General features: G+C 38.5%; 1 protein-coding gene across 2 annotated transcripts in view; it reads left to right on the top strand.

Moving 5' to 3' along the window:
- sema4ba (sema domain, immunoglobulin domain (Ig), transmembrane domain (TM) and short cytoplasmic domain, (semaphorin) 4Ba) overlaps positions 1 to 18,620 on the top strand; it is a 133,004-nt gene that overhangs the window by 100,872 nt on the left and 13,512 nt on the right. For both annotated transcript variants that reach the window (XM_007254480.4, XM_049483522.1), the window contains exons 4-9: positions 745 to 807; positions 1,909 to 2,007; positions 4,130 to 4,241; positions 6,571 to 6,687; positions 9,343 to 9,500; positions 17,993 to 18,174. In XM_007254480.4, the coding sequence (XP_007254542.3) occupies positions 745 to 807; positions 1,909 to 2,007; positions 4,130 to 4,241; positions 6,571 to 6,687; positions 9,343 to 9,500; positions 17,993 to 18,174 (731 nt within the window). The remainder of the gene's footprint in view (positions 1 to 744; positions 808 to 1,908; positions 2,008 to 4,129; positions 4,242 to 6,570; positions 6,688 to 9,342; positions 9,501 to 17,992; positions 18,175 to 18,620) is intronic.

The raw sequence follows: 18,620 nt of genomic DNA, 5'->3' as shown, positions 1-18,620 counted from the left end.
TATATTTTATTCTGTGTTCTATATTCTTTATTGTTGATGTAAAAGTTGGGTTTTATTGTTGTGTGGCCTTGTGTGTGTGCAGTGCATACACTGTGATGCCAAGATAGCAATGATCATCTGACTGTTGACTGTTATCAGGGTTCAAATCAGTCAGTGGTGCACCTTTGTTTTCCGCTGTCAAGATAGCAATATGTCAGAAATGTTCCTGAACACACCTCACTTTCAGACCACCACGCCCATCATCGCAGATATATTCATAAACTCCTTTGCTATTTAAATGACACAGACACAAGGTGTGAAAACAGACTGTTTGGCGGGTGTGAGATAGAAATGAGAATCAAAATAGGGCCCTTTTTCTCTATGGTCGTCATTCATATTCTATACAGGTGATCTAAACCAGCATAATAGATTTTGTCATGACCAAATTGCTGTTAAGTGTTATTGAAAACACTTGAATGTTAGTAGAAGTGCTTTATGTACGTTTCAGGAGTTTTTAAAACAATTCTGTTGAGTCAGGGTTCAAAATCAATGTTTGATTTTCATTTGTTCATATTCATAGGATTTTTATTTATTATTACTTTTGTCAGATTCAAGTTATTTCTGTGACCATTATGGTTTTTTCTTTCATTAACCGAGAGGTACCAACAATTTAGTGTATGTGTATAAATGAGTGTTTTGTAAAACCTGTTTTTAAGCTAAGATGAAGCAATTTTAAAGTACACTGATTTTTTTTTTTTTTTTCAGTTCACATGGAGCACGCCGGAAGAGAAGCGAGACGAGTGCAGCTTCAAAGGCAAAGACTTGCAAGTGAGTAAATCGCCACAACAATAAATCAATCATGTGATTCTTAATAAGTACATACTGTCTCCTATGTGGCCAAAATGACACGTAAGTGCTAGAAATAGAATTCCTCTGGTTGGGTCAGGTTATTCTATTTTCACGTGTGAGCTCTCACTGCTCTGCCACCTCGCCACTGTAATTTCCCCAGAAGCTTGACATGGTGAGAGGGCTGTTATTAGATTAATAATCGGCATGCTTAATTTGGTGCCTGATTGATTTGCCTGGAGAGCGAGGCTTGGGGTCTTGATGAGTGAGTGTAATAGGCCCTGTGTCTTCAGACGGATGACACACGGCTGCCAAATAGCTCTTCCAGCCTATTCTAGTTTATTTCAATTAGAGGTGCTGGAGCAGAGAGGGTCAGTTTTAAACAATGATTTTAATAACAATCTCTAAATACTGATTTATTACATTACATTATTGATTTTGACTTTATTGTTTTGATGGGTTTTTATGGAAACTGAACACTGTAAACACTGACGACACCACACTTTTTTCTCTCCTCTCTCTCTCTCTCTTTCTCGCCTCTTCTTTGTCTACTCTCTCCTTCTCTCTCTGTCCCTCTCTCTCTCCTCTCACCCTCTTTCCTTTCTTCTCCTCTCTTCTCTCTCCCCCTCTCTGTCTCTCGTTCCTTTCCTTTCCTTTGTCTTTCTCCTCTTTCTACTCTCACCCTTCCTCTCTCTCTGTCCCTCTCTCTCTCTTCTCTCTGTCTCTCCTTCTCTCTGTCCTCTCCTCTCTCTCTGTCCCTCTCTCTCTCTTCTCTCTGTCTCTCCTTCTCTCTGTCCTCTCCTCTCTCTCTGTCCCTCTCTCTATCTCCTCTCTGTCTCTCCCTCTCTCTGTCCTCTCCTCTCTCTGTCTCACTCCTCTCCTCTCCTCACTCTACATATCTCCTGCTTTCTTTATGCTTTCTCTTTCTGTTTTTCTTTCTATATTCTCTTCTTTCCACTTTCTTTCTCTCTGTCCTTCTCTCTCCTCTCTCTCTATCTCTCAATCCATCCCTCCCCTCTTCTCCTCTCCTCTCTCTCTCTCTCTCTCTCTCTCTTTTTTATGGTCTTGCCGTCACTCTATTAGACTGACTGTTTCAATTACATCAAGATTCTGCTGCGTGTGAACGCTACTCATCTGTACGTGTGCGGGACGTACGCCTTCAGCCCGATCTGCGCGTACATCGTAAGTGTGCATTTCATTTTTTTCTCCTCTCAGCTGCCTGCAGCCGGCTTCCCTCTTCTCCTCTGTTCTTTTAGCAGGCAGCAGGGGAGCCATGAATTATTCATGTAATTTACCCAGTCAATCAAAATCTCCCCTCCTTCACAGGACAAATGATGTCGGAATGAGAAACGATCTACTGTAACGCTGCACCTGCAGGGCAGAGCACTGCTCACATCTCAGATAAAGAGAGAGAGAGAGAGAGAGGAACCGTTAGTGTTTTATAAAATCTGCACAGACATGTTTCTTCTAATGAAGTGTGTAGAGTTCATAGACTAAAGAGACTATAACATGCACCGATTTGGAAGAGTATAACAGCTTTGCTTACCATAAAAGGAAAACTGTTATCAAAAGAGTGATATCCTTGTGCACAGTTGGTCAAAAAAGTTAAACATATACAGTCATGTTGGACTAAAAAAAAAACAAATGATCTGATATTTGCTTCTGTGCATCATCTGAACTGATTTAAAATTAAGAAATTATTCATGAAGTGATTGAAATGTGGACTTTGATTTAAAGTATTTAACAAAACCATTGAATTAACCTTTTACAAATGGAATCCCTGCATTTTCATAGGCTCCAAAATAATTGGACAATTAACTGATAAGCAGTTTATGGCCAGATGTGTCCTGTTACCTCATTAAATCATGACAGATTAAGAGTAAAAAAAAACACAATGGAGTTGGTTCCAATTATTGAACCTGCTCCTATTAAATATACCACCAAAGTACTGAGTGCAGAGCATCTACCGCTCTACCTTTAGTGATAATGTGAGCTTGGAATGAAGTGTACAGGTATTATACACTTATAGGTTTTTTTTTAAAAAAGACTGTTTAACAGATTGCAAAATGAATTCTGTGGAAATGAATGGGCATAAATTTCAGTAACTCAGCAGTAATATATATAATCTCTATAATCTCTATAATATTCATGAATTTCACTGGATATCTCCATTAATCCCTGCAGCAGCTACACCCCAGGGCAAGTATGAAATAATAAGAAGCTAATATCTGCCTTGTATGTACCCAAAGTATTTTGGGAGGTCCTAGGTTCAAACCCCTGCCGGCACTCAGAGGGAGCACAATTGGTCTTGCTCTCTCTGGGTGGGTAGATGGCGCTCTCTCCCCACATCACTCTTAGGGTGATGTCTGCAGCATAAGGCGTCTGTGAGCTGAGGTATCGGAACCAAGTCATTGCGTTTTCCTCCAAGCATGCTGTAATGCTACTGACTTCACATGTATCGGAGGAAGCATGTGTTAGTCTTCATCCTCCTGGTGTGTTGGGGCATTACTAGTGATAGAGGGTGTCCTAATGAGTGGATTGGGTAATTGGCCGTGTAAATTGTGGAGAAAATGGGAAAAATTTGAAATAAAATTATATTAAAAAAAAAATTAGGAGAACTCAGTCAGAAAGTGTGAAATTCACAGTCTGTTCATAATCTGTTACATGTCATTAAGAACTATCTAGAGCCCCCAAGTCTTTAGATGTTTATTGATAAAATAAATCCGTTAAACAGAACAAAAATCCATTAAACAGAACAGAACAAAAAGTCCATTATATGTTGTCTTCCAACAGTAACCATGTTAAGACTGAGGAAGCAGATCCAATTCCCTTCCTTTATAAAATGCACAGAAATGACTCTGCTGCATGAGGATGCTTTGTGACAGCATCTGCATGCCCCTATAAAGACATCAGCAGCTGTGCTGTCTCAACACAGCTAAGCCAGAGAAAGCCAGCGTGACTGCAGAGCATCAGGGTGTCCTGGCACAGCTTTGCATTCCAAACTGGGATCCTCCATTCCTCCATCCCTCCTCCAAACCCCTTATCGGAATCCTCAGCCCACACATGGAGGAACATACTGTACATAGGACTGTTCTATAGCCTTCAGCCTTCAGTTCTCCTCTTCATCCTCCTGAGTCTCCAAACGCTTATCTCTGTGACATCACATCCCGTTCAGACCTCTCCCTCTCTCTCTCTCTCTGTGTTTCAGACTGTGTGTTTAGGCCAGAGTGTCCAGTATATGTGAAACAGTACATGATGTCTGTGTAAGTAAAGTGTGTGTCTCTGTGTGTTTTTGTGTTTTCAGAACACAGTGAATTTCTCTCTGGTGCGCAGCGGGTCGGGCGAGATCGTGACGGAGGATGGGCGGAGCCGCTGTCCTTTTAACCCAGAGTACAAGTCCACTGCCATCATGGCCGGTAGGTTCAGGATTAGAATAAACAGAAGAAGTTGATTCAGCCCAGACCAACACTATTAGATCATGTCTAGATTTTGGTGCTGTAGTTCTGAAATTCTCAAATCAAAGATCACACACCTGAAACCATCTTAAACTGCATGAAAACAGAAAAAAAAAACAGTCACAAACACTAGGGGGCACTATTCCAGACAGAGATTAAACCAGGTCTTGGACTACATCGAATTCTGAATGGAGATTAAGGTGGAGATTGAAAGGAAAATATAGTCTATCATCATCTATCATGTCCAACGAAAAACCTCTCCCAGTATCTCTCAGGAATCGCACAGTTATGAAAAACCTGGAAAAGTCATGGAATTTCAAAATAGCTATTTCCAGGACTGGATAAGTTTTTGAAAAAATAATAATATCCATATTTTTTTGGAAAAGTCATAAAAAAACTCCTTTTAATATCCATATTTTTTTGGAAAAGTCATTAAAAAAACTCCTTTTTTCTTCTATCAACAGAGAAAAGCTATTTTGAGCTATCGAATACACCAGCACACAGTTAGTTCAGTAATTTATCAATTATCACAATGGAGCTCTCAAGCATTTTTTTTATCAAATTAATTTTAGACCTACTAATCAATTTTGATTATAGTTTTAGTTGATATTTGGTTGTATTGTCCATGTCTGTGCTGATGTTTTAAAAACTGTATGGTCATGAACATTTCTCTTGAAGGCATGGATATTTAAGTTTTTCAATCAACAGCAATGCTTAAATTAGGCTGCTTCCCCACGTTTTGGTCTGCTTTAAGTGACCAAAACATAAAATACTTCACCATTTTAGGTATGTATTTGAGTACATACCTATAAATGTGTATATTTTTATACAATACAATTTACTATTTATCAAAATAACCTTGATTATCAATCTAGCAATCATAGCTTTCTTTTTCTTTTTCTTTTTTTTTTTTTTGAATGGTCTTTACCAGTCTGTCGCATTGCTGTTGGGTGACTTTATGCCCTTTATTGCACAGGAATTCAGAAAAAAAGTTGATCAGCTTTATTTTAATGGAACGTCTGGATATAGAGTACCAGTCAATAGTTTGGATGCACCTTAAATTCACCTTCAATTTTCATTATTTTTTATTATTTTTCTGCATTGTAGATTAATACTGAACTCATCCAAACTATGAAGAAAAAAACAGAATATGTTTTATATTTTAGATTCTTCAAAGTAGCACCTATTCCTTAGATGACAGTTTTGCACATCTTGGCTGGTAGAGTCACATGAAATGGCTTTCAGTTAACAGCTGTGCTGAACTTGTCAAGAGTTAATGACTTAAATTACTTAATGTGTTTGAGAGCATCAGTTGTAAAGTTGTGAAGAGGTAGAGTTACAGGTATACAGTGAATAGTGAATATTTCAGTAATGTTCTAATCCTTATTATAGCAAGAACTACTCAACTAAGTAAAGAATAAAAAAGTATCCCTAAGTGCAGTCACAAAGATCATCAAAAAATTTATAATGAAACTGGCTCTGATCAGGACCACCCCAGGAAAGGAAGACCCAGAGTTACCTCTGTTGTACAGGATAAGTTACCAGAGTTAGTCAGAAACTGCAAGTTAACAGCACCTCAGTTAAGAGCACCTAAATTCAATTCTTCACTGAGTATTTTGGTTTGTTTAACACTTTTATTACATGATTCCTTATGTGTTCCTTCACAATCTGGGTGACATCAGCAGTATTTTACAATGTAGGAAAAAAAATTGAAAGAGAAGGTGTGTCCAAATGTTGACTAGTACTGTTTACTGTGAAGTGATGTTGTATGCAGTTATCTTCTAAATATCAGGTATTTAGAACATCTCTCATCCAGGTCTGTTAATGTGGGGTTTGATACTGCGTACCACAGTGTTAGTATTAGTAACAGGCATCTTTTGGAGTCATCAGTGAATTTTGGAGGTTTTCTTAGAATATGTCACACAGTGACAGAACCACATTAACAAATCTAATTGAGATGACTTAAGAGCTTGACGCAGTTTGCGGCGAACGTGTGATGGAGTGTGATGATCTGACTGCTGGTCACTGACATATCATTAACTAATTACTGCTCATAATCTTCTACATCACTGAAAATATGTATTTATGTCTTTAAAACTTTCCACCTGTGATTTAATCTGCTGTTTTTGTTTGTAACCGTTGTGAACTGTTGGAGCGGCTGATCTGGAATCAGTGTTTTCTTTCTGAAGTCATACAGTATATGCCATGTGCTGGAATTGGCCTCAGTAATGGTTGCCGGAGTTTGCCTCTATTCTCTGTGCATCCATCTGAAACTCTAATTTGTCTGCAGATGGAGAGCTGTACGCTGGCACCGTCAGTAACTTCCAAGGGAACGAACCCATCATTTACAAGAGCCTTGGCCACGGCACTGCCTTAAAGACAGAGAACTCGTTGAACTGGCTTCAAGGTAAGAGTCAGGGTCCTCTGGATCTGCTCAAAGTCCCCATATCTCTCCTATTCCTTTCTGTAGAATAAGCAGCATTAAATCCTCAGACTGAAGATTAGAAGGAATAAAGTATTATATTAGGTAAACAGCACACCCTTACAGTAATAAACACACTGCAAACTTTAGTTTAAAACATAAGAAAAAACATAAGAGTTTTAGGGTGCTTTCACACCTAAAAGTCTGGACCGTGGTCCGAACCAAGGTTCATGTGTTTGCTACATTGTATATATTTGGTCCGCTTATTTTTGTTTTCACACTGCAGTTTAGGGAGCGCACCAAAGACCTTCGTGTGATACTCCTACATCCTTTAATCATCACTTACGAATCGATGCGTTTTCCTTGACTTGACGCTGATTGGTTTTAGAAGGACATGCGTCTGACGTAAGGCGTTTTGACAATTCAGCGGGTGGTTCATTCAGTGGAAAGCCTCTCCAGGATAAAGATAAAATGAACAGAACAGATTCATTTCTTCGCCATAGTAGTGCTGCTATTGTGGTTTTTAAACCAGCAGCAGCAGCAACTTCAGGCACTTTTCAGATGTTCATCGCACCAAATTTCAATGAAACATTTTGTCTCCTCCTCGCCCCATGTGCTTCCACGGCTCATCTTTCCTGCTTTTCCGGTTATTTTTCTTCTTCTGCTGCCGTTGTTGAGGAACGCCTGCTCAGCAACCTAATTGGTCCGAAAGTTTGAACCATCCAGAAAAGTGCTTTCACACTGCAGGCGAACCGGACCATGGTTCAGAAGATCCATCTAGTCCTTTGGTCCGGACCGTGGTTCGCGGTTCCTTTCACACCTGCTACTTTGATTCGAACCAAACTGAAAAATCCGAAAGTCCGGACCAAACGAGGCAGGTGTGAAAGCACCCTCAGTATTTGCTGCATTTCTGTGTGTAGAGCCACCTGCTTAAGAACACATTGACAGGAAAACAAACTGGCTAGGGAAGACAAGAAAACAAAATAGGAACAGAAAGACCCAAGAAAAGAAAGAAGAACAAGACAAGACAAGACAGACATGGGCTAAGTTGCGACACCAGTTAAATCAAACCAAACCAAGGCAAAAACTCCCCATGTTTACAGACATGATTCAGACCAGAGAAAATTAACTAAAGGTGTGAAAGTGCCATTATATTGGTATCATTATCAGCACATAGTCCCACATTGTCCAACATATTGGATATTGTTTAGCGTTTAGCCCATATTTGCCATATTAGTTCATTCCTTGTAGATAGTGTAGTGTTGTTTGATGAACATATACACAAATGTATGAACAGAGCAGTTGGTTAATAGTTAATTAGGCCACAAATGTCACAATAAATTCACTTGACATTGACTTATTATACAATATATGAAAAGACCTCAATCATTTTCTGCTGACACCAGTATTGCCCATTGTCTTTAATTGCAGGTTTGCATAAGAATAAACATCACCGATATCTCTCAGAGAGATGAAGAGTGGCTTGAGTCTGTAAACAGCAGTGCCTTTTATAGTGTGTGAGAAAAAAAGTGCAGTAGACACAATGACCATCAATAACTCCACCTTAGTTTAGAGTTTAGACTTAGATTTGGAGTCAGAGACCAAAAAAATGCTCTGTGGCGTAGGTCTACATTTCTGAATGCTATTTTAAATTTATATAAAGCTATAAGGCATGATAATTACAACGTAGCAAAGTAACAATTCACACTGTGCACAAGAATGTTATAATCACACAGTTTTTTTCGTAATAAACAGTTAAATCTTAAACAATAGGCATATGCTCCTTCTGTATTGTACTGTTCATTAACATCATTCTGAACAGAATTTACTCATTCAAATAATTTAGAATTGTAGTTAAAAAAGGTCGGTTTTAACTCTCTATTTACAAAAAAAAAATAATTGGGTTTAAATCAGGTTATGTTTATGGGTTGGGCTGGACTTTTTTGGACCAATCTAAATTCTACTTTAATGCTAGCACACAGAGCGAACCACAAAATAATAATAAAAATGAAAAAAAAAATATATATATATATATATATATATATATTATCATTATTAAAGGTTTATTGCTATTTAGGATTAAGATTCTTTTTTCAGTATATCAGAATATCAGTGGCACTTAAAAAGGTCTTAAAATGAGAATGATATCATTTATCGCAATTATTTCTGGGACAATATATCGCCCACAATAAAACAAATTATATAATGTCTAACAGTAATGATGCACAGTCAGACTGAGCCAGGGTTGGAATCAGTATGAGCCAATATTTGCTCATAAAAATGATTGGCGTTTGTACGATTCTTGTTTGCAATCTTTGTTGCAATTTGTGAGCAGGCGAGTGCACGTCCACTGCATTTAAATTCTGCTGCATTTATTCCTCTGCCAAAGATTTCAGCTGTTTGGACGTATTTCAGACTGAGGGAAGAGGATGTCAGCGCTGTATTCTGTCTGTGCATGTGTACGGCCTTCCCAGCAGCCTCTGCGCTTTATATTTGCTGATTGTAATTGATGCCTGTTTCTCTGCCTTTAAGCCCTCGGCTAATAAACGATCGTTCGTAAAAACAGACGTAAATCTGATGATGAGCTCAGTTTCAGCACAGTTGGCAGTGGAGTAATGCTTGGCTCTGTTTTTCCTTCAGACCCGGCGTTTGTGGGCTCTGCCTACATCCAGGAGAGCCTGCCTAAAGGCAACGTGGTGGGAGATGATGATAAGATTTACTTCTTCTTCAGTGAAGCAGGGAAGGAGTTTGATTTCTTCGACAACACTATTGTGTCGCGTATCGCTCGCGTGTGTAAGGTGAGGAAAGTGAGGATGGACACAGCACGTGTGTTTTTCCCCTACAGCAACTTTACACACAAAAGCATACACACTCATAGTACACACACACACACACACAACGTAAACCACACCAACAGTCACAGTGTTTGGAATCTCTCAGAGTAATATTAAAACGTATGTGTGTGTATGGCCATTTATACATTTATATACAACTGCATGGATAGATAGGTGGTTACCTAAGGTAAAGAAGTCCTTTTATGTAAAAACATACCCAGCTTAATATTGTTTAAATTTTTTTACATCTACAAATCAGTCATTTTTTTGTCATTATATGGAAATGTTCTTCGTACTTACCTTAGTCAGCTATCCATGCAGTTGTATATAAATGTGTAAATGTGTATAGTCAGACCTAAACCACACTACACTATTAATACTGCCCCTCTGTGAATCATGATTTTAATTATGATTCATTTTGATAACACTTTTTTTCTTATTCACTTAATAAAATACCTATTAATAAGAGCTTAATTAAACCTGGTAGGTCTCATTGTTTACACATACATGCACTGTTTAACATCTCCCCTGGTGATTTTTAATATTTTTGTTTCTTTCAGTACAAAAAATACCTTTAGAAACTGAATTTTTGAAAAATGCAAAATATTGTTTAAAATGTTATTATTATCGTCATAAAAATAATTAATTAAAGATATTGTATTGGCCTGGGTGGGGTGGTTACTGATGAGATTCTTTCAGGGTTTATATATATATATATTTTTTTTTTTAGTATTTTTTTTTTATTTATTTATTTTTTCTAATTTGTCTAAAAAATGCGGTTTCTTTTTGGTACATGTGTGAACTTGCAAAAGTGAAGTATGATGGTTTAGTGACTCCTATTACACAAACACACAAAACATTCTTCTGATGCCTCCGCCTCCTTTCTCTGCACCTCCTCCCTGTGCTTCACATACACCCCCCACTCTTATCACTCTTCTGTAAATATTAGCATGCAGCTTCTGAGTCCAGCCCAAAAATGCTTCCCATTCACCCACAGAAAAACACTCCCTACAGTCCTACAGCCCCTTCAGCTTCACTCTCTACACTCTACAGATTTACTGCATTAGTTTAACCACCTCACCTTTCCCTAACTCTCTCTGCCTGTAATAACCGTATGGACTGCTAGCTTTAGGAAACCTGTGGTAATTAGCGGCAGCTCTTTTCATCACAGCAATCTCATAAAGAGCTCTTCCTCTGCGGCTAATGGACCGGGCAGCTTCTCTTCTTCTCCTTTGGCTCGGGGTGTAATATGGATTATTTTACCGGCTGCGTGAAATGCTGCCTGACAGTTTAATGGCTGTCACCTCCTCTACATCTCAAGCTCAGTATTCTCAGCAGCCGGTGTAATGTAATGTGGAAGCTGCCCGCCTCATTTGCATGTGGTAATATACTAAATATTCTTGGCTGTCTCTTCCGGGTACAGCTCATGTGACCTTTATGGATCTGATGATATAAGCACTCAGGTGAGATGATGTTGCTTAAATATTAATACTGTAGTGTAAAGCCTATTATCAGCTTATTATTAACATTTTATTAACTACAATGAGAAATAAAGAGGAAGACCTTACTTCAGATTCAACTTTAGAATGCTTACTGTATTTTTTACATTATAAGGCACATCGAATTATAAGGCACACTATCAATGAACATCTATTTTCTAATCTATTTTCATACATAGGGCGCATTGAGCAATACTAGTAAAGAACAGGGATGTTGTCATGTTTCCTTCTAATTCAAAAGTAAAGCTTAGCTATGCTAAGTAAACAAATTAATCTACACATATTTCTCTCCTGAAAAACATTTATTTGGGTGAGTAAAGCATTTCTGTTTATTTACAGTAAGCTTAGATTTCCAGCCTTCCACTAGGGCTGCATTAGCATTAGCAGCTGGCCACTAGTGCTAGCCATGATTAGCAGCTAATGCCGCCCGACAGCGCTACACTGAGGAACTCTGAGAGTTCCGGTAAGCTCGGGCGATATAAGCTAGTGGTTTGTCCAACGTAGCTTGTTTTAACATGGTAAACACGCAGGCTAAAGTCTGATATACTTACCTCTGCGCGGCAAAAGAGCTAGTGCTTAGCGTGGTTAGCGGCTAATGCTAATACTGCTACAGTCTAGAGTCTTGGTCCTGGAGAACTAAACTGAAACTTCTATATAACGCTGTACTTTAACGGAGTGGCTTCACTGCTTCTTACAACGTGACTGGTAGGATTCATACATAAGGCGCACCAGATTATAAGGCACACTGACGATGTTTGGGAAAATTAAAGGATTTTAAGTGCACCTTAAAGTGTGAAAAATATGGTATGTGGATAATTGCCACGCTTGTTTTAGGGGAAGGGGTGTTATAACTAGTTGTCAAGCATCCACAGAGAATTTAACCCTTTCTGTTACTCGGACCCTGCCGCAGAGGCTGCCCACCCCTCCAGGCATTCGTGCCTACTTCATTACTAATATGTGTTCACTGCATGGATGGGTTAAAAGCCGCAAGTCAGCTTCCATCTGTGTCCAGCACAAAACAGTAAATGTGTTTGTCTCTGTCTGTCTTTTCTCCCTCACACTATGATGAGACAAGGCTGTCAGTTGTGAGGGAGGCAGGAGGGCAGTAGATCCATCGCCTGGGCGAAAGGGTCGATGGCCCTGGTAGACGGCAGTGGCAGCTCAGACAGATAACCTGCTTTCTTACAGGGAAAACAGCTGTGTTTATAGTCATCAGACTTTTCATATAAGGTGTCGTGATGCCAATTTCTACTGTATGCCAACTTTATTCATAGACTCAGTGTGGGAGTGTGACACCTTCAATTTATCCTGCACAGTCCCCCTACAGCACAGTAATAGACGGCTGAATTGGCCAAATCAGTCCCGCTCATGTGTAACGCTGACACGAATCCCAGTAAATGCGAGTGGATCTCGGAGTGTATCCTTTACAGACCACTCAGAGAGGAACTGTTAGAGACTTCTCCACACTCAGGTGTTCAGCTGTAACAAGCTGAGGCTGTAGATTCTTCGCTTGACTGAGACGGAGAAAGAGAGAGAGAGGTAGAGAGAGAGAGAGAGAGAGAGAGAGAAAGAGAGGTTGTCAGTCCAATTGATGAGCAGTTGAAACTGATAAGCCACTTCCTACAACAGTAAAGTCAACAGCTGTGTCTCTAAGCAGGGTATTTAAATAACGTTATTCCTAGATACAGGGTCTGATATCTACTAGCAGACCAGGACTCTGGAAAAGAGCTCAGGTTTGGGACTGTACCGTATGGTACCTGTCTCTTTTCCACATGAAGGAGGGCAACAGTCAATCCCACCCCTAGGGTCGTTTCACAGACCATTTATTCTGCACAGTCCAGGAGGAGTGCAGCAGCAGACGGCTGAATTGGCCAAATCTGTTCTGCTCATGTGTAAAGCTGACAGAAATCCAAGTGGTGGGCTCGTTGGATCACACTGAACAGGCTGTTGCTTGCCTAGACAGTGGGCCATTTGTTTAGTTTTGTTGCTTGTTTGTTTTGTCCTCATTTTCTTTTTTCAAATTCAGATTTATGGGGGATTTAATTTTTTTTTTTCATTTGTGCAGCATCTACTTCAATTACAAAGACAATAGCAACAGTGAACTGTAGCAAGGAAAGCACTACATATTTATTTAAATACATTTTGATTGCTAAAATATAATGAAACAAGGTACAAGTTAGTCAAATGAGGATTGTAATCATTTTCTGTCAGTATAGAAGATTAAGATAAAGAATCACAGATCTCACTTACTGCTTCATTATATTATGACACTGTTTGTTGGCTTTTTTGTGGACTATATATCGTTCCAGAAATAATTGCGATAAACAATATTATTAAAAATTATTATTTAAGACTATTAAATGCTATATTGATAACATAACAACATAACACAATAAGTAATTCACCTACTGCAGTCAAAGTTATTAAAGCACTGGTCTGGTCTTTGCATGACTGGCTAAAATATTGTTCACTGTTATGCATGTAAACAAACATACAAAAAACACAAGAGACAATATGACCATTATCAAATATTATTGAGGTAATATTGTCCATTTATTGTATGATACGTCAATATTTATATATATATATATATATATATATATATATATATATATATATATATATATATATATATATATATATACAAACCTTAGTGGTTTTGTCCACATGCTTTGTTCAAAACTCTTACAATCGCCTACAAGGTGATGACAGAACAGGCCCCTTCCAACCTGCACTCGCTCCTGAAGGCTTACGCTACCTCCCGGCCGCTGCGCTCCTCCAATGAACGTCGCCTCGCTTTGCCAAACACTCACACAAAGCAATCCAGACTGTTCTCATACAGAGTTCCCCAATGGTGGAACAAGCTGCCTTCTACTGCCAGATCAGGAGTATCTCTCGCTATCTTTAATAAACTCCTGAAGACAGAGCTCTTCAAAGAGCACTTACTCTCCTAACACCTCTAACACACTAACTACTTCTAACCCCATTTCCTTCCTCCCCTACTTCACTTCTCTATCCCTTTATTTCCCTTCGACCTCCTTTAAGCCCTAAAAAAACGGATTATCTTAATTCCTATTACTTTTGTACTTCATTATTGTAAGTCGCTTTGGACAAAAGCGTCTGCCAAATGAAATGTAATGTAATGTAATGTAATGTTCACGTATCAGACAGCTGCTCAGTCTGTATGTTTTTACTGCAGCTCTGCATTCAGATTGAGAGAGTTTTTACTGTAAAAAGTAACAGAAGTGAAGCTGTGTTGTACACTGTTATGGTTTATGTGCATCTCTTATTGTGGCTTGAGGATTCTAAATGAATTATGAATTATCCATAATTCCTCACAACAATAACAAGACAGAAACATGTTGTAATATGAATGCAGAATAACTCAGTTTTTGAATAATACTCATAATCCTGTTTACATATCTGAAATCTGTTTTTGTGCCTCAATACAGCAAATCAGCATGTGTTCTCTGCCTTGCAGAAATCATACAGCCATAGACAGTCAGAGAAGAAGAATTATTATAATAATTCACAGGGTGATTTACAATTAATTGGCCTTATTTAGTTTCCACTGCCCATCTGAACTTCCAGGCAGTTTGGATTTTCTCTTAATGAAGGATCAGGTTACTTCCTCCTCCTTTTCTGTGTTTATATCTCCATATCCCATATTACTGTGGTGATGATGATGATGGTTGTGGTGAAGTTTGTGCGTGACGGCTGCGTTGTTGTGGGCGACTCTATGGCTGTTCACATGCTGGGGTGTTATTTTATAAATACACTGAGCTCTGCAGTAGTGAAGCCAGAGACGCAGTTGTCCGACTCAGTTGAACTCATTAGTGCTGTCATGCGACACTGTTTTGAGCGTTCTCTATAAAACATTAAAGAAAAGAGCTCTTTCCGCTCTGAGTGGAAAGCTGTGTTGTTCTGTACGGCCGAAGCGTCGGCCACAGTACTGGATTACAAAAACACTTTAATGAGAGCGAGCCTCGTTTATGTTGGAGGTGGTAAAAGAGAGGAGGATCAATACTGAGCGTTTTCCCCTCCTGTTCCTCCTTTGATGGTCAGTAACTTCCAGTTACTTCCAGTACATCCTTTTTCCTCTCTCTCTCCACTCTCTCCTCTTCCTTCTCTCTCTCTCTTATTCTCTCTTTTTTTGTTTTTTCTAATCGGCTGCTCTATCGTACGCCCTGTCCTGTTGTTTGTTCAGGTGTTTGGCGTAGAGGTTCTGCTGGAGCCAGGCCTCCTCTGAAATAATACACAGCTGTTCCGGAAAGCCAGAAACGTATTTGTAGAGTTTGTGGCTCAGCTCTGTTACCTGCAGCCCACGCTTCATTATCTCATTTTTATTTTTGTTCGCTATTCCATCCCCATCTGCCCCCCCCCTCCTTTTCTGCCTTGATACCTCTTAGTAACCCCAACTATGTCACGGAGGACTTTGCTGGCCCTTTTTTGGCCCTGTGTTTTAAAGTTTGAGCGTATCTTGGAGAGTTAACTTTTAAGGGGCATTCAGGGGGGAAGAGTTCGAGTTCTCCACGCTCAGGTATTCAACGATAACAAGCTGAGGCTGGGGGAGAGGGGAGAGGCTGGGGGGGGGGCGCTGCTTGGGTTAGCAAAGCAAGTAATTGCCTCAGAAACTTGAGCATTAGTCACGTGTCGTTAGGCTCAGTTTGTCTTTGACGAATATGAGGCCAAGATATACTTCAGAGAAGTAAGAATCTATTTGGTTTTTGAAAAAAGCCAAAAAACAAAAACAAATTTAAGGTCCAGTAGTTTTTTGTTGTTCATATGTGATTGTAGGCCTTATTTTAAGTTTAACTGTTATTTTATAAAAAATTAAAAAATTGTCAAGATCATGATTTATGATATTCTTAAAAGCAGTCTGTTTTGTATTTGTTTAGTTGTTTACTGTATTTGCATTTATTTGTAAATTAAGAGTCTTGATAAGTTACTGTTTACAAATAGACAAAGGTTTATAGATTGTTTTGTTTCTACTGAATGTTGAAACCAGTTGTATTTATACTAAATTAATAATATAAATAATGAATAACATTTTATTAGTTTTTTTTTCATATCACCAAGAATGTTATTATTGCAAATATATCCTGAAATATTGTAATATTATTTAAGGGGAATATTGCCTACCCCTTTTTTAAGTATGTAGATTGATATGATCAATATTTATTGAGCTTCACATATAGTAGTGTGTAATACATGTAACACAACGTCAGACATCTCAGCATGGCGTTGTAGAGCTTCCCAATGGTGTCCTCCTGTAGGTCATCTTATTCAGCAGAAGTATTCATGCAGATTTCCTGTCTCTAGTAGATTTTGAATGGGAAATAAGAACAGTGTGAAATTTCCTTTTGCTACAAACAGCCAAAACGTTGTATCCTAATGGCCCACATAGCCCTAAAACACTGTAATATCACCACTTGTTTACTACAGCACTACTGAGAGAGCAAGCTCTAGTATACTGTATATGCTTTAATAAACATTTACCTGATTTCCAAATGAGAACAACTGCTTTTCTTTTGCTAGAAATCTGTGTATTTGCCTTTACTCCACCCCCCATACTAATCAGACTCACACCAGCAGACCCCCAGGCCCAGACTGCTGGTAAATGGTCAGCCATGGGCATCCATTTGAAGTGCTGGAGTTAATGTGGTCTTATTCTGTGTGTGTAGTGCCCTTTTCTCCTCAGACTGAAAAGCACTTGGCCCTGTGAATAACCTGTAGTGTTTTTCCTCTTTCAGCTGGCTACACTTGTTTTCATGACCCAGAAGCACCCACTTTAAAGCCCCCATAGCCTGAAGATAACCCCCTCTCACAACAGTTACCAGCATGCTCAATCCTAGTGCACGGCACGCAACGACACGAGCAGCTCATTCGCCGCTAATCTCACCAGCTAACTTCTATCTAACCTAGTCACTGTGGGGGAGACCTGCATTTTATACTAACTGTACAGATCATCCTCTAGATATTATAGTTTTATTTCTGTTTATATATGTTTTATATAAACAAATAATAAATGTGGAAGTTCTGCTTTTAGTAAACTTGTCTCCCTCTAGTGAATCAATGGTGAATAGCAGGCCTTTAAATATCATCGCTGTCCAATGAAAAATAAGTATCTCCGTTTTTGTTGATTTTAAGTTTACTTCATAATTTGAACAGACAAACTATCCCTTAAACTGTTCCGAAATTTCTTGATGAACAGACCAATAGAAATTTTCCAAAACTACCTGACATTGACTTCCACTGAAAGTTAGTAAGGTTTTTTTTTTTCTCTCTCCTGTAAAGTTGCTGTTTTTTTTTTTTTTGTTTGTTTGTTTTTTTTCCATTGTACAGCAATGATATACAGTGGCTTCTATTCTGTTAGTTTTGCCATTTGGAGCCACATGCATGCCATCTCTGCAAGCAAACTCAATAAAAGCTGATGCAAAATAAAAAGCAGGGCTAAGATCAAAAGAAAACTGAAAAACTTTACTAGTAACACCAATAATTTGGCCTATTTTTGTTGCATTTATATTCCAACTCAACATAAAATCACTACAACAAAATGAGAGTAGAATAAAAAAATTACTTTACTAAATTTTAATAAAGATTACGATAGCAATAGCCTTTATTATCTGTCAAAAGTTTAACTAAATTGCTCTATAATAAAGCAACTTTTATAATAGCACTTATTTCTATTTTGTCATCATTAAAATCAGTTTAAAGCCACCATAACATAAACTTTCAAGCAACAATTCAGACACAGTTGCCAGTTTATTTGCAATCTGATTAAGTACACCATGCATAAAAGTTTCATATATTTTGCCGATTTAATCTTACTGACTTACTGTGCTGCGTCCCAAATTGTTCATGGAAAAGTTGACTGCCTGTGCACTTATTAAAGTCTAAAGCACATGTGATCTTATTAAAAGGCTTCTTTCTTTGTGTCCACTTGTGTATCTGCAGGGTGATAAAGGAGGAGAGAGGGTCCTGCAGAAGAAGTGGACCACGTTTCTGAAAGCCCAGCTCCTGTGCTCTCTGCCTGATGATGGCTTCCCTTTTAATATCATCCAGGACATGTTTGTTCTGACCCCCAGCAAAGAGGACTGGAAGAACACTGTGTTCTACGGAGTTTTCACTTCTCAATGGTAGGAAACCAGCGACATATGAGCATAATAATATCTAATTCACAGTGCTAATGAGAAGTGATGTTAATGCAAAAAAAACACAATAGTTAATACTGTCATCCAGACTATGAAGGAACACATAAGGACTCATGTAGTAACTTAAAAGTGTTAAAAAATAAAGAATTTAGGCTCTTATCTGGGGTGCTGATAACTTGCAGTTTCTGAGGCTGGAAACTTGTAACCATGTAACCGAGATAACTCTTGGCCTTCCTTTTCTGGGGCGGTCCTGATGAGTGCCAGTTTCATCATTATGTTTTTGATGGTCTTTGTGACTGCACTTGAGAATACTTTCAAAGTTCTTGAATTTTTTTAATTGATTGATTAACTGACCTTTTTTATATTTTTATATCTATTTTTTCTTTACTATTTATAGGTATATGTTTGAGTAAAATGAACATGTTGTTTTA

Source organism: Astyanax mexicanus, chromosome 9, assembly GCF_023375975.1.
Source record: "Astyanax mexicanus isolate ESR-SI-001 chromosome 9, AstMex3_surface, whole genome shotgun sequence".
NCBI classification, from domain to species: domain Eukaryota; kingdom Metazoa; phylum Chordata; class Actinopteri; order Characiformes; family Acestrorhamphidae; genus Astyanax; species Astyanax mexicanus.
This window is presented reverse-complemented; position numbering and strand designations above follow the sequence as displayed.